At 31.1% G+C, this 17,190-nt stretch overlaps 1 protein-coding gene across 3 annotated transcripts in view; it reads left to right on the top strand.

Moving 5' to 3' along the window:
- Positions 1 to 17,190, top strand: part of ktub (Tub domain-containing protein ktub) — a 67,234-nt gene that overhangs the window by 40,312 nt on the left and 9,732 nt on the right. For all 3 annotated transcript variants that reach the window (XM_080167337.1, XM_080167336.1, XM_080167335.1), the window contains exons 9-11: positions 492 to 575; positions 1,880 to 1,931; positions 12,387 to 12,432. In XM_080167337.1, the coding sequence (XP_080023463.1) occupies positions 492 to 575; positions 1,880 to 1,931; positions 12,387 to 12,432 (182 nt within the window). The remainder of the gene's footprint in view (positions 1 to 491; positions 576 to 1,879; positions 1,932 to 12,386; positions 12,433 to 17,190) is intronic.

The raw sequence follows: 17,190 nt of genomic DNA on the forward strand, positions 1-17,190 counted from the left end.
ATCTTTAATATTTGTATGAGTAAACTAAGTTATTATGCAAATGTGTTCAGATAATGCTTATAAAGCAATACTCCATTCAGATAAAAGATAATTCTATTATAAAACTTATATAAAAGTAACAAAATATGTGTATGTCTGTCTGTACTGAAGGATCTCTTTAACTGCTGAACCGATATATTTCTGCTTTACAGTGCAGCTTCTTATAGGTTTTGGGAAAGTTTATATTTATTATGGAAAAGTTTACCTCTATCCTCCAAAGAGAAATCAACCTTACAATTAAATATCACACCAAAAATTCTTTTCCTTTTTTAAATTAAAATTAAAAATAAAAATAAAAAACGTCTATCATAAAAGTTGCAACTTCAATATTTTTACTTTCTTTCTATCCCAGTCCTTATAAATGTAACTATTAATCTAAAAAACTTAAGTGCATAACAATTCTTTTTAAATTTCTAATATGCAAGATTAAAAATAAATTAAATTAAATTTAGGAAACTGGAAAAGCCGAGCTTGATCAATTGGTCAATGATGTTATGGAAAATCTTGACACTTTTGTTCTAGAGCCAGCTCCTCAGGTAATTATTTTGTTTGGACTATGGAGTTGTCATGAATAGGAATAAATTACAACCACAGGATGAAAGGAATTAATCTCAATGTCCTTATATTAATAAATCTAAAACCATACAAGACCTGGATCCCTCTGTTAGGGACCTATTTCTTCTGCTACCAAATTCCTTTTTTTTATATTTTGTTGTGACTTGGTTGTGTTAGTATTTATGACGCTATTGGTTGACCAAAAGACCCAATTAAAAGTCGATACAGGGTCCTCAGGGTGGGGACATACAGTTATTTAATCCTTTCCTCCTGTATTTTTTACTCTAGTCTCATACCAGATGAATAGATTTTAATTATATATCAAACATGTATTCAGATCTACTTTAATACTACATAAACTGTCAGGTGTTCTTTTTTAATCAACGTTAATGAATGAAACCAAACCTATTGGTTTAACCCGAGTAATGATTTGAATAAATACCAAGCAATTTATCTCTAAGTAAACAATTGAAGGCAACAAATGATAAAAGTGCCAACAATTTTAAATTAAGAATCATTTAAAGATAGATATTATCTTTTTGCGGTTTATAAATATTTTCAATGGAAGTAATTGAAATTAAAAAAACATGAAAATCTGCAGAATGATCAGAGAAATGTGACTTAGTAGCATAATGAAAAAATATAAGTACTTTCTTTTGTTGTTTTCTCTATGAAAAAAAAACCCTGAAATTCTTTACAGAGAATAAATATCTTTTAATCTTTTGTAAGTCTAAACTGAAAATAATGAATTTTAATACAAATCTGTTTGGTGAATGTTGAAGACAAAATGTAAAATATAGGTATTTAAAAAAAAATATAATGTTTTTATGATAAAAAGGAGCAAACACAAGGAATCTCCATCTAAACAAAAAGTGTATTAATTTTGTTTTAGAATTCTAGTCGTAATTACAAAAGCTTTATTAAAGTCAAAAGCACACTATGTGAAATAATTATCAGGAATATAAAGGGATAAGACAATGGTCGATAAATTGATGTTGATTCTAGATGATGATGAGCAAAAACCCTTTTTGTAGAATACAAATTGTGGTTGAAATGTTTGGACACATAACTTAGTGAGCCAACAAATCAATATTTTATGAAGTCCTCAAAGTTGTTAAGCCAACGAATAAGAAAATGTTATTATGAACCTTTGACCTTTGTGTAATAGTGTAATAAACAGCCCAATGTCTCCTCCCTCTCATAATATTTTTTCATTTGTTATAGATAAAGATGATTTAGTAAGACAGAGTAGATAAAGATTTATCAATACTAAATTTATTTTCAGGGCTCGACAGTGAAATGTAGAATAACTAGAGACAGGAAAGGAATGGATAGAGGTAAGAAAATAAGATTTGTAGAGCCGCTATGCTGCATGTAAATCTTGTGTTTTAACCCTTTACAGTCGGGCCCCTTGCCGCACCTTAATCGGTCGGGAGAGGGGGGGGGGCGTTCAACGCCCCCCCCCCTATTTTCTCAGTTCCTATCAGAGCTAGAGGACTAAATTTTTTTGTGCAAGTCCCCTGTTTGATAATGAGTTTCCGACCTTTTATAAGTCTAAGTCAATTTTCGCTTTCTTCACCCTTTTATTTAACAACCTTTATTAACTTAAGTCACTTAAAAATGAAGTGGGGGGGGGGGCGTTCAACCCCCCCGACCGTTAAGGGTTAATAAGTCTGCTGTTTATTATTATAATAGTTTGTAAACGTCATTGCTCAGAGGCAGAATTTTGAAATATCCTTACTAAAAACCCCATCCCCAGAAGTCCATTTTTCAATATATTTTATATATTACTAGCGGCTACGCCCCTAGAGGCCTCTAGGAGCACTTGAGGAGGAGAGAGTGGAATTTAATAACCAAATTTCTTATTTTAGATTTTAAAAGAAAAAGTAAAATAAAAAATTTTTTTTTGGGGGGGGATTTTTCATTTTTTTAAGGGGTTGGGGGTGTCCCACCTCCCCAAAAAATAGTTATAAACCTTCCCGGGACTTATGAGAAGCTACCCTGTTAAGGAGAACCTGATCGGTTCAGCGGTTAGCGAGATCCTTTGGTACAGACACACAGATACACAGACACGCAGACAAACAAACATCCTGTTACTTTAGTATAAGGATATATTTATATATTTCTTTTCTTTGATAAAATTAGCCCTTTATTTTCATTTTTTGATAGTGATTGTCAAGACGATAAAGTATAATGTTATGAGCAATTCATCTCTTAAATGATGTCTTAAAATTAAAGAATGTCCTTATTTAGTATCCTGTATTAAAGATAGAATTTGTAGGAATAATTACTAGTTTTAAATGTTATGGTTGGGATAGGTTTTTTTTGAAAGTTGGATTTTTAGTCAAACTTCTTGAGCATTTGAAAATCGAATGCATTGTTACTTAAAATTTGTTTATTTGTCTGACCGTCAGAGCTACACATTCATGGATGTTGTTTTCCTTGTTAATTTAGAGCTTCATAAAAATATTTAGCATATTGTTTTATTTATTTCTATTCCTAACTATTGACTGTAAGAACAATTATAAGTACAACCTAATTAAAAACCTTTAATTATTCGCTAATTACAAATAATTGATGAATCAACAATTACCAATTATATAATATGCAAATGCAAATAGTAAGAATGTTACATTACAGCTATAACAATGATAATAATTAAAGCAAAGATTCCAAAATATTGTAGATCAAGTTAAAATTTGGAAGCCCAATAAAATAATCATTTTTCGGTTGGATCCTTGAAAACTGAATACTTAAAAATATAACTCACCCTCATCTCTTTCTCTTACTATATTTCTGATTTTCGTCTTTAAAAATGTAGTTTCCAAGCCCACGTGGGAAGCTTTATTTCTATTTGAGGCGATCCTTGCCCTTACTTAATTAGTTTAACCTGATTTTAGCATATTTTTAAAGTTAATTAGAGTTGGAATTAAGCTTTAATTAAATATTTTTCTCGTATTTATTCGGAACCGGTGGATTAGAATAGCATCTATATATTGTAAACATGATATACAAAAAAATGCAGAGAATCTACGCTTTCAGAATCAGCAGTATATTTTATATCAATCTATAAACAGATCAATTATTCTAAATTAATATTGACTTCCTAGTTCTTGGATATTATGTAGTATACATAACTTACTATTTTTATTATAAATTATTACTTACAAGCAGCTACGCCCCTAGATGCCTCTAGGGGCACTTGAGGAGTTCAGCGGTTAGCGAGATCCTTTGGTACAGACAAAAAAATAAACGGACATCATGTTACTATATTATAAGGATATGCCTTTTATACTTTTTTTGAATAATAGTAATAGTACCAATGATAAAAGTCTAAAAACAAGTTAGGTAGGGTTAAGTTGGGTACTGGTTAGCCTCGCAGGGTTAAGCAGATATAGGCACCGCAAGAGTTATTCATAGGAAACAAACTGCATCCTTCCCGATAGGAACTTTGAGAAAACGCGCCTAAAATGTAATGTTTGGGTGTGCAATGGTAATTACATTCTTAATTTATTGTATTCCATTTCATGTATGGAAGCGATTAGAATAATGCTACAATCTATTTTCAGAGAAAGATGCAAATATTTAACAGTTAGGTACTTGAATCCATTTTTATAGAAGCAGAAATATAATCTATGATTATGGTTTGGACCCTCTAAAACTGTAATCTACCCTTCCACTTTCCCCACTCTTGGTGAAGATATCTTCACCAAGAGAGGGGAAAGTGGAATCTTACATTTTAAAAATCGTATCGGCGTTGAAGATATCTTCACCAAGAGAAGGGAAAGTAGAATCTTACATTTCAAAAATCGTATCGGCGTTGAAGATATCTTCACCAAGAGAGGGGAGAGTGGAAAGGTAGATTACAGTTTTGAGGGTCAAAACCATAATCATAGATTATATTTCTGCTTCTATAAAAATGGATTCAAGTCCCTAACTGTTAAAGATTAGTAATTAAAATGTTAATGCATTTTTTGGGGGTTATTTACTGCCATATATTATTTTTTAAACATGTAAATTTGTATTGGAACCCAGTAAAAGTGTCTGACTATGACGTCAGAAAAAATTAATAATTAACCAATGAGAGACCGCTATATATTTTACCATTGGTCAATTACAGTGAATACTGGCTTCTCATTGGTTAATTGTTATTTTTTTCTGACGTCATAGTTCGACACTTTTACGAGGTTCTTTGTATTGATAAATTAGATAAATAAAATAAAAACATTGTTTAAAGTGCAGTTTTCCATAAAATGTTTTTATTGCATTTTGGACAGTACACAAATAAACAAAATAGAAAACAAACTTTTACATGTACACTAAAAAAATCTTTATGAAAAATAACAGAAAAAAACAAGTTTAAGTATCAACTATACACTACAAAACCACAATAAAATAAATCAAATATTATTTACCTTTTTTCTTCATTGTTGGTTGGTTTTAAGACAAACGCAGAAGTGACAAACGTTGGAGTGGACAAACTCAGGAGTGTCTAAAATATTTGGTTCATTAATTATTAATATACAAGTTAGGTTAGGTTAAGATATGAATATACAAATAAGCCCTATAACAAGTTTAAATTAGGTTAGGTCCTGTGACCATGTTGTTGACATGATTAAATTACATCAGATATTAGAAAAAAAAGGTAAAAACCAACATTATATAAATGAAACATGATTAAAAAGTATATAAATGCTACACACAAAGTATATCTATTAAAATTTTGATAGGCATTACAGAATTTCATAAAGAACAAATTAAACCCAAATTTCTTGTTTTGATTTTTGGTCCTAATTTATGTTGATTTAAAAAAAAAATTCTTAATTTTACCGGAGTTTAAAAATTCCATTCCTAGATTTTTTTCTTTTTCATTCTTAAATGTACTACTAACCTTTCTGCTGAAAGCTATTTATATCTTGATATGAAGAAAATCTGATATCTAGATATTGTGTAGAAGAGTAAATATAATATGTGCAATATTACAAAGCTGGATAATACTCTCAACTTATAACAATGTACGTATATTGTAATATGCTTCAATTTTATTACAATTTTTGAGCACAATTAAAAGATTTATTTTTTTGGGATTTCAAAAAGACCAAGCTAATTTTGCTTGATTCTCTTACTAAAATCGAAATATATCTTCATTTTTTAAAATAAAAATAGGTTGAAAAAGATTCTAACTATAAAATATTTTAAAAAGTAACAGTTCATTAACTTATTTTGTATTTATTTGACTGCATAGAGGTCTAATTAAAATCACTATCCATGTTCTATTTTGTGAAGTTGGCCCAAAGTAACTTCATATAAAATAGAAAATTGAGGCATTCAAAATGGAAACCATTTCTGCTATGTCTGGTGCTTAACACTAATGGTTGGCAATCCGAATCTGGAATCTAGAATCCGGAATCCGCCCAATTTTTGGCAAATTTTGGAATCCAGAATTCGAATCCGGAATCTGGATTTGGATTCTTAATTGTTAGGCTAAAATTAGCATCTTGAGTTTTTTCTTTCAACGCAGCTTTAGATTCTTCCCAGAAGCCCGGTATAATTTAATACCTTAATTTATTTTTTTTTAAAACCTTTTAAAATATTGCTAGAATATGGAATCCATCAAAAAAATAAGAATCAGGAATCCGCGAAGAATTTGTTGTATTTTTGGATGAATTATTGTAAGAATCCGAATCCGAGTGGGGTAAAAAATTAGACGGTTTGCCAACCCTAAATGAGACAAAATTGACTGGAATATTATAGAACTCACGAAATTTTTTTTAATGCCTAAAAACCATCCTAAATAATTAAACATACATAAACAATTGATAGTCTTTCAAAAAAAAATTCATTTAGTCATTAAATAATACAAAATTAATTTTTTTCGTTTTGACTTTAGCAACGCCATCAATTTTAACACATTGAAGAGGAGATACTAATTTTGTTCTAAAACGCACAATTTTCAGAGTTAAAACATGAGTAATACCTTAATCTCTTCCTTTAAACTTGCTTGAAAATCGAAAACCTTTAAATCAACACATTTATTAATGTGTAGGAGTACAGCTCTTCACAAGTCATTTTTACCTGGAGGTCGATTGTGGAAAAACCCCTGCCTAATATCAAATTTTTTTTTCATAAATGGAATAGTCTATACTTGGGTAAAATATGGTATCAATTCTAGATTGGAGACGTTATTCAAACTAGTTCTATAACTGATTAATCTGTTTCCAAAAATTTAGCTTTCTTTCTTTACACTTCTTTGTACTTTTTTTTCTTTTCAAAATGATAAAATGTTTTAACAAATAGTCTTAAATATATAAGGTAATATAGATAGAAAAGTATATCCAGGGAGGTTGGCTAAATTTTCCCTTATTACCTCTTGACAGATGAACTATCCCTTCCTGTTAAACCTACATAAATGGGACACAAAAAAATATATTATGCATGAAAACAACTTTACAGTAGCGAAGCTACTTGAAAATTAATTTTGTTTAAACCATAGGGTGTGTTTTAGTTAATTATGAGAAAATATATCAACAGTAACGAAAAACTGCTGAGCTGCAAAATTGTTGTAATATTTATTAATAGCCACAGCCAGCGGCTGGTAGTTTGCAGCTCAACAGTTTTTTGTTACTGTTGATATATTTTCTCATAATTAACCAAAACAAACCTCCCCCCCCCAAAAAAACAAGATTGCATGTTCAATTTTACAAGTTTAGCTAAATAATTGCACCAGTGTTCAGCCGCCAAACCGCCAAATTAAAAGTTTTGCAGAATATTTATAGACTGACCCATTGTATTATAATTCAGAGCTCTATCTTGAATATGTGCCTCAGAGCGCACTGTTACTGTGAAAGTGTACAACCCCCTTCCCCTTATTTTAAAATCTATTCTGAAATAGACAAACGGACAAAATGAGTTATAGAGCTGATGCTCCATATTTATGTGAATAGCTACAAGAATTTTCAGCCTTCTATCTTTTACAGGAGCTGAAAAATCACGATTCCACCCCCCCCCCCCCCCCATCCCCGTTTTGTCTCTAACAGATGGACATTTCAAATTTTAGAGCAGCTTTGCTACTAAAAGAAATAATACATTGAGAAAATTAGTTGTGAAAAATATAAGCGGCTTAACAGCAGTCCGACTGCTATGGATGTTTTATACTTAATTATGCTCCATATTGATTGAATGTTTACGAGAAGTTTCAGCCTTCTATCTTTTATAGGAGCTGAGAAAATGATGTTTCCCCCTTTTTGTCTCTAAAAGACGGACAGACATTGCTACTAAAAAAATAATACATTGTTAATTTTTATTTAACCCTTAACGGTTGGGGGGGGGGGGGGGCGTTTCAATTGTTGGAAAAAATATTTTTTTTCAACACACCATCATTTCTTAATGTATTTTTTATAATTAAGGATAGTTTTTAGGCTTTTTCCGTTCATGTGTGATTTTTTTGTATAAGGAAGTAAGAAGTGCTCAAATAAGAAATAATAATGTTTCTTTCAGGGGCGTCCAAGCTTTTTTTTTTGGGGGGGGTAAAAAATTTGAGGGGGGGGGGTAATTCGTGTTTGGGGGGGGTAAAATGGCGCGCGAAGCGCGCCGAAATTTTTTTTTACCCCCCCCAAAATTTTTACCTTGGGGGTAAAATTTGATTGGGGGGGGTAATTACCCCCCCTAAAGTCTGTTGGGGGGGGGGTAAATACTCCCCCCAAATCTGTTGGGGGGGGGGTAATTACCCCCCCCAAACTAATTTACCCCGGGGGTAAAATTTTTGGGGGGGGTAATTTAATTATGTAAAAAAAGCACCTACCTAATCTATTAAGTTAATAATAAGTACTATCTTATAACATAAAGTAGTAAGTAAGGTTTATTTGACTATAGCTTCAGATTTCATTACTTTTAATACTGAGTTCTCCTTTTTAGGAAAGCTTCACATAGATCCCATGATGGTTCCACACTATTATAGGTCAATCCTTTGAGTGGTTTTAGGCTATTTTTCTCCTCCCTTTTACCCTTTAGAAAACACGAGTTCTTAGATGCTAAGGGCGCCACTACTATTCAAATATATAGTAGTATCTCATTCTTTAGAACATAAAAATACAATAATTAACTCACTAACCAATGAACCAATATGATTTTACTTTAAAGTGAAGCGTCTTATAGGTCCTGGTAAGTTTTATAACTAGTTTTGAGACACCCTGACATCCTCCCAAAAGAAATCGCCTATAGAAATTCTTTTTCATTATTTAATGAAATATTTAATTTAGTTAGGTATCTATTTTATGGAATCTTCAGTGCTTTACAATTACATCATAGATCCCCGGGATGGTTTTAGCCCTTATAAAGGCCCAAGCAAATAAAACATGATCAAACTATTAAATTTTTTGTTATCATGGTTAAGAACTGTTTTAACTGGTTGGACAGTAAATTTTTTTTTTTAAGAACATTCAATTTGGGGGGGGTAAATACCCCCCCCAAAATTTTTTTTTTAAAGAACATTTATTTTGTGGGGGGTAATTACCCCCCCCAAAATCGTTTGGGGGGGGTAAATACCCCCCCCAAAATCGTTGGGGGTGCCTACGACACCCCCAAGGTAGGGGTAATTTTTTTTTGGGGGGGGTATTGTTCACAAAATTTTGGGGGTGCCTACGGCACCCCCAAAATCGTTTGGGGGTGCCAAATGGCCCATTACCCCCCCCCCTTGGACGCCTATGGTTTCTTTATCCTTCACCTCAAGGAGATATAAATATTTTATTTTCATATGCGATAAAGGTGAAACTACAAAATATAAGAAACTACATATATATTGTTGTTATGGTGTTCTGTTATGGCTGGAAAGTATTTCTGATGAAAATATTCACCCATCTGTAAAATATTGATAAACTAAAAGATAAAGCTAACATCCATACTTTATTTTGTTGACCTCTTTGAAGCCCTACTTTTTTTATGAATCATATAGAAAATGCTCTATTTTTGATTTATGCCAATCATAAAAGATCCTTTCTCAATCCTTTTATGGTCAATTGTCAACACATAAATCTCAGATTAAATCCAAAATTGGATTTTACCAATTATACAAAGTTTGATAGAAAATGGAGGAATTGTAATTAAGGATTGTTTTACCCCATTAAAAATGGTTCATTTTTTCAGGGTATAGATTAATAGTGGGGGAAAAAAGTTCCATTTAGTCCTTCTCTGTTTCAGACCTATACTTCCAATGGTGGGGGTAAAGGGGTGTTAACCCCTCTTCAACTTTAAGCCCTTTTTTCTTAACCACTCAAAATTTTAAAAAATATATTAGCTTACCTCCCTCAAACCTTTGGAACCCCCCATTTTGCACCCCTCAAAAATATAATAAATATTTTTGTAAATACACTTACTTCTTATTATCAAGTAATACAAAATTAGAATAACTAATGGGAAATTGGTAAATACTATTGCATATTGATGCTCTTTTTCTCTGAATCAGACAATCTGCCAGATTTATTCATAATATGTATTTATTACAAGTGTAGATATCAACATTATATGAACTTCCAATCTTTATTATAAACATATACTAGCGGCTCCGCTTCTAGCATTTAGGAGCTTTTTATTTGATGGACTATGTAAGGTTAAAAAATGACCTATGCCCAATTTAGATATAAAAGTTGAATAACCTAAAACCATCAAGGAACCTTTAAGACGCTTCAAATGAAGAACTCAATCACCTTATTCGAAATCTTAAGCTACAGAAAAAAACCTTTTTGAAAATGGATTATATTTCTGTGTTTAATTGGTTATTGGAACCAAAAAGATAACAGGCAAAACAATGATGATTTATTAATATACACAGATTACATAAAGAGTTAAGACTCTAGGGGGCTAGGTGTCGCTTCGGGTACTAGACCTATATCTCCACGCACCTTGGAACATACTTGCAATTGCAATGATTGCGGTGTAAAGCGTCCATTCACCCATCAGACAACCAACTCTACTGCTGGTAGGAGCCTGTGGGAGATAAAATTTATAATAACTTTACAACAAAAAACTTTTGTTATATCATTTCCAGAGCAAAAGTGGTAGGTATGTGAACTGATTTATGTAGACTTTTAGTCAACTTTATGTATGTTTTTTTAAGTCTCTCAAATTTTTGTTTATATTAGAAGAATATTTTTTTGAATCCAATCTTATTTGTAATATTCTATTGATAATACCAAATTGTAGCAAAAATTAAAGCATCATGGCTGTAAAATAGCCTAAAACTATTTCAAAACTTTAAAAAAAAATAGATTAAAGCTTTCCAAAGAATAAAAAAGAATCTTATAAAAATAAACAAACAAATAAAGCTAACCATTGGTCAGGATAGAAATATAAACAAAGTAAAGGACAAACATTTTTTTGTGTAATTGGATTATTCTACAGACGTACTTTTTCATTCTTAATTAAACAGTTAGGGAGTTGAATCCATTTTTATAGAAGCTTAAATATAATATATGATTATGGTTTGGACCCTCTAAAACTGTTATCTACCCTTCCACTTTCCTCTCTCTTGGTGAAGATATCTTCAACGCCGATACGATTTTTGAAATATAAGATTCCACTTTTGTCTCTCTTGTTGAAGATATCTTCACCAAGAGAGGCAAAAGTGGAATCTTAAATTTCAAAAATCGTATCGGCGTTGAAGATATCTTCACCAAGAGAGGGGAAAGTGGAATCTTACATTTCAAAAATCGTATCGGCGTTGAAGATATCTTCACCAAGAGAGGGGAAAGTGGAAAGGTAGATTACAGTTTTAAAGGGTCCAAACCATAATCATAGATTATATTTCTGCTTCTATAAAAATGAATTCAACTCCCTAACTGTTAAACGCTTAACAAATCCTATATTTACTACTCTTCTTTATTTGTTTTGCATAAGGAAAAAATATTTAAAAGCATATATGATGGTTGAATTAATTACCCTTTCTAACATTGGCTCTATTCATCTCAAAGTTCTGTTACTCAGATTTAACCAAGCATGAAATTTATGTCTATTGACAAAATGGATTTTAGTCTTGTAAAGGTTAAAACCCTGGCCTTTATTTATAGAAAAACAGTAACAAGCCTTTTTCACTCCACAGGGGGAGCATAGGCCGCTGACAATTTGTCAGTGTTTCTGTAACATTGTGGCTTTTTCTATGGATATGTGATAGGGTTGTCAGCCCTAAGCCCTTGATTACGGTGCGGTGAAAAGCGTCCATTTGCCAATCAGACAACCAACCCTTTGATTGCACGACCTTTGTCTGAGAAGTCCTAACTGTGCATGGTAGTGAGTAGCGCCTGTTTTGGGCCAAGGCATTCCCCCTACTCTAACTATTTATGTCGCGCACCTGACATCGCAGCAGCAGGAACCATTTTTAACGTCTTTAGTTAATTCGCAGTGTTGGACCGAGATTCGAACCTATCACCTTCCCGACGACGAGCGGAGGCGCTACGTGTTGAGCCACGGTCGCGGGTGCCTACTCTAAAATTCCATATTTTTAATTGACGTATCTGAGGCCAATGGAAAGGTAGGTTGCGGGTAAAATCCGTAAAAGTGTGTGTTTTAAGGCTTACAAAAAGTAGTAGAACAGTAATATTCACTAAATATGTGTATTTCTTATTGAAAAGAACTATAGACAAAAATTTTTTTTAAGTTAACATGAATTTTTATCGTTCTACTACTGTTTTTAACTTAAAACACACAACCTTTACGGATTTTACCCGCAACCTACCTTTCCCTTTCTAAGAAACTGAAGACTATTATTCATATATAATTGATTTTGTTTTGTTATTTTGTAGGTCTGTACCCCACCTACTTTCTGCACATGGAGAGAGATGACGGAAGGTTAGTTTATATTTGTTAAGCCAAGCTTTCTACATTTAGGGTGTGTGAGATCTTATGTTATTGTCAACTTTGCATGACAAGGGTGTATATTCTGCACAAGATTAATTTTTTTCCCCTGCTGCAAAATTTCTTATTTTTTCCCCCTCCCCTCCCAGCAAGGAAGGAAATAACATGGAAAAAATATTTTCAAAACTCTTTATTTTATTCATATTATCCCCCCTCCCACATATTCTTTTAGATTTTTTCACCAAAAAGGTGAGAAAAATGGAAAAAAATGCTTTCAGTTCTCTTAATTTTTACATTTTTTCCCTCAACCACTTTTTAAAAATTTTTTTACCTCCCCCCTTCCCCTCAGCAGGGTCAAATTTGAAAATATACACCCTTGTTGCATGATTCATATAACATTAAGGCATAAATATAAGAAGATTTTATCAATTTGCTTATTGCTTAGGATAAAAATGCCTCGCTGGGATAGTACCCTGTAAATATATAGCACCCCAGCAGGAGTCAAAAATAATAATTAGGGAGCATTAATAATTTAGCATCTTTGTAATTAGAACTCAAAAGAATAACAAAATAGTTTTAAAAACACTTTGACATAAACAAAGCATTTGACAATATTTTCTTCAAACTAATCTTTTTCTTTAAAAATCTACGTAAATGTAGATTTTTCACATTTACGTAGATTTTTTTTACATTTAATCATTGTTTTGCAAATAGCCAGTGTAATATAATGTATGTTTTTAAAATCACTTCTGAGAACTTGAAAAAAAAGAGAGAATTTACTGTTCTCTTTTAGACCTATAGTAAGCAAAAACAAACTTTGTAAATCTAAAGTCTACAAGTTTGAAAACTAGATGTAAGATAAAAGTAAAAGGTAAAATAAAACTCCCTAAGGGAGATTAAGTATGTATTTCGGATAAAAGCATGGCTACAAATTTAATATTTGTTTGCTTTTTCTATTTATAAGAAAATTTATAAATATAAGAAATATAAGAACTATTTATATTTACATAGTTACTCATAAAGTTTTGACTTTTGTAAAGCCAGAATTATCACAAATATTCCAGCACTAACCCTTCAATTAAAAAATTGCACGTTCAAGGCAATGGGTCTTAGAGTGAATAACATTTTTTCAAATTCAAATTTTTTAAACCCACCAACTATCCAATAAATTGTGGCGCTCAAACTTATTAATTGGATTGGATGTTGTCATCCTTGTTTTAAAAAGATAGTATAAGAGTAAGTTTTAAACAAACCTAAACTTAAATAAGTTTGTACGCTATATGTTTTATGTTTCTAAACGTTATAGGAAAGAAAGTTAACAAATCTATATAAGGAGGTGTTGCCACTTTTACCACTAGCAAAAATATAACCACTGTGTTTTTGTCGATTTCGTTTTTAGCTGTATTTTTGGCAATATTTTTTATCCACTGTCAAAATTACACCTTTGCCGCTGTCATAAACACAGTTTTACTGTCATTTTCACATCCTTGAAATTCTATGAGGCTGTTAAATTAACAGTTTTCATGACAAAATTACACCTATTTTTATATTAATATTTAACCAAGTTGTTATAACTTATAACTATGAATACTTACAGTTAAATTAATCTGCACAACAATAATTCTAAACTTAGCAAAAGAAGGCAACAGACAAATATAGGATATTATATTAAAATTAATTTATTTTGTCATCATATAAATTATTCTATACAACAATAATTATAAACTTAGCCAAAGAAGGCAACAGACGAATATTGGATATTATAGAGTAGTTGTACCCTATATAAGTCATGCACGTATGTATTTGAGTTAGTATTTACTAGTGGTTATGCCCTTTTGAAGCCTCTAGGGACACTAAAAGTGTGGATGTTGGGGGTGAGGTCAACCCACCCCACCTTAAATTATTAATTTAAGTTTTTAAAAACTTTTTTGGGGAGGTTGGATGTGGGCAATTTTTTTCCTAGGGCTATTTCACTTTGAGCGTAGATCCTTCACCACAGACAAGAAAGGCGTATGATTTGAAATTCTTTTTATAAAATGTACAAAAACTGAACTGTATGAATTTCCACCATTTATTGAAGATAAACATTGAAATATTATTACAGCTAAAAAATTTTCTCCCTCTGGCTTTCATTGTGTGTTTCATAGTTTCGTATGCAGGTTCATAGATTTACATAAAACATAATCATTGATAAAACAGTGATCGATTATTATGAAAAACAAAATTACCTTTTTTTTTGTAGATTTTTATATTGGTGCAAAAGTTTTGACACTACTATCCAAATAAGATTTTAAAAAGTCCCAATAATTTTCAGCCAATGAGTTGGACCTACCTCTCTGGTAATTATAGAGTAGCAATGATTGAGATATTAAGAAAGGCAATATATTCTAAAAGTCTGACCTAAGCTAAGGTTTAATGTACAACTATCGTATCCTCATGCTTAAAAATAACTAAAACAATCTTGCAAGACTATGGAATTTTTATATTATTTTCAATCTCAGCACAAATTTCTATTCAATGAAGTGAAAATAGTCGAGTAAAGAAAATGATATTTTGTAAGAAAACATTATTTCTCCAATTTTTAGATATTTTATATCTCAACAATATATGTTAAAAATTTTAAGATATTTATCAGTGTATTAAAAGGAAAAGAGTGCTAAAAGATAGAAACTATATAATTCGCTTTTTTTCAAAACATTCTTTGTTATTTTAATGATCTATTTTTTATGTTTTTTTTTTTAATTTTCTATTACACAGTGCAATTTGTCTTTTAGACAAACTTTATTATAGGGATAAAAGGATTTACAAAGCCAAATAAATATAGAACATAATTCTAGATTGTACAACCAAAATATAAAGAGTATATAACTATTAGATTCTTCTACATAAATACTATTAGCCATGTAGATTTAAACCACCTTTTAGTAATAGATAGGCTAAACAAACTTTTAACTCTAAGGTATGATCATGGTGCAAATTGACAAATTCAAAGCCACATAACACTAGTTCTAAAGTTAATTAATTTTAGAAATAACATACAAGGGTTTCTAGTATGTTGATTTACTGTCATGATTTATTTGAGATGATTTTAGGCATAACTTTGTAAGAAGGATTATGTCTCATTTGCTTCACACAAGAATCAAACTTTCATGTTTGTACAAAACGAAACAAAAATTTTATGATTTGCTCTTCTATTTGTATAAGAAAATTATTCATATTTCGAAGAGGTTGGTAAACTTGGCTTGGAAAGTGAGTTTAAGTCTGGTTACCCACCTAAAATATGATTATTGCCCTTATAAAAGGACAAGGTGATGGGAACTAAAGTCATGCTTTTTAGTAATTAGGTAAATCTGCCTATAATTGATTATCTGATAGATAGGTATTTATATTTAATAGATAGACATTCCTGTTTCTTTAACAGGAAATTTTGTTTGGTATATATAAAAATTTATTTGGTATTTAGGCTTTCAAAGTTTGGTGAATAACTTCACATAATTAGCCATGTGCATCTATATATTGTGAAAACATTAGTGAATAAGTATAGATGTATAACCCAGACAACTACCTGGCCCAAGTGGTAAGGACCTTTTTCGTCTCCTAGCAAATTCTTTTCTTGTTTTATAGCGACTTGGCTGTGTTTATATTTCTGAAGCTAATGGCTACTATTCAAAGACCCAATTGAAAGTCGGCACAGGGTCCCCACCTCGTGGGCACAGTTACATATAAATAGCTTGTGCCGTCTCTATTATTTTACTGTAAATGTAAAAACACCGGAACCTGATGGATTTCTGTTGAGCACTATCTTCACAGCTTCTAGTGCCTTAATCCTTCCATTTAAATAACAGATTTAACATACCACTCACAGGGCCAGGTTTAAAAAAAATAATTTTTCTAATGTTGTTATTGTGTATAAAACTTATTATTTTTTCCTTAAACCTATTTTTTTGATATCCTATGTAAATAATTTTCTAATATTAAAATCAAAAATAAATAGTGCAACAAAATGAAAGATTTATGTGGAGAAATCTGTAAATTTTTTGTAATAATTTCTGTTTCTGAAACATTAACTACAGATAAGAGTAGAATGAGTATAAATTTACTTCTTGCATTCCTTCTAATATCGACTTAATCCTTTTCCTCAAGCTATTTAATTCAGGATATACTTTCTTAAAAGGAAAGTTAATTATATTTATAATTAACCTTTTCCTCCTATCAGACCTTAAGTATTTTTAATTACTTTAGGTAGGGTAGCTGATTGAACGTCCCCTGTAGCTGTTAAGTTTCTATAATAGATAGAGTGCTTGATTTTTTTGTTTTTGTGGTTTCCTGTTTTGATAAAGGATTTGCTATTCTATATTTATAACAAATCTATGCTTTCTTTACCTTTTTATTTAACCTTTAACTTAATTGTACTATTTTTATCAAGGCAGCTACTTCTTAAAATGAACTGGTTTTTTTATAAGTCTTGAGAAAAAAAAACAATATATTATGTAATTTACGGAGCATTTTTTTCAGGTGTGTAGGGGACATTGGACTATACCAGAAGTTTTAAAAAGCGTTTTGTCATTCGTTGGCTATGATGATTATGAACTTAGGCTATAGTTAAATCTTGATTAGTTGGTTCAAAAAAGTGTCCAAACTGTTCCACCAATAATTATAATCTGTAATATGATAATTTTGTTTATCATCATTGGATATGTAGATTAGTTTATCTTTCTTTGTCTTAGCCATCCTGACTATTATCGGAAGTAC

This window comes from Acartia tonsa, chromosome 7, assembly GCF_053477335.1.
Source record: "Acartia tonsa isolate MP-2025a chromosome 7, ASM5347733v1, whole genome shotgun sequence".
NCBI lineage: Eukaryota > Metazoa > Arthropoda > Copepoda > Calanoida > Acartiidae > Acartia > Acartia tonsa.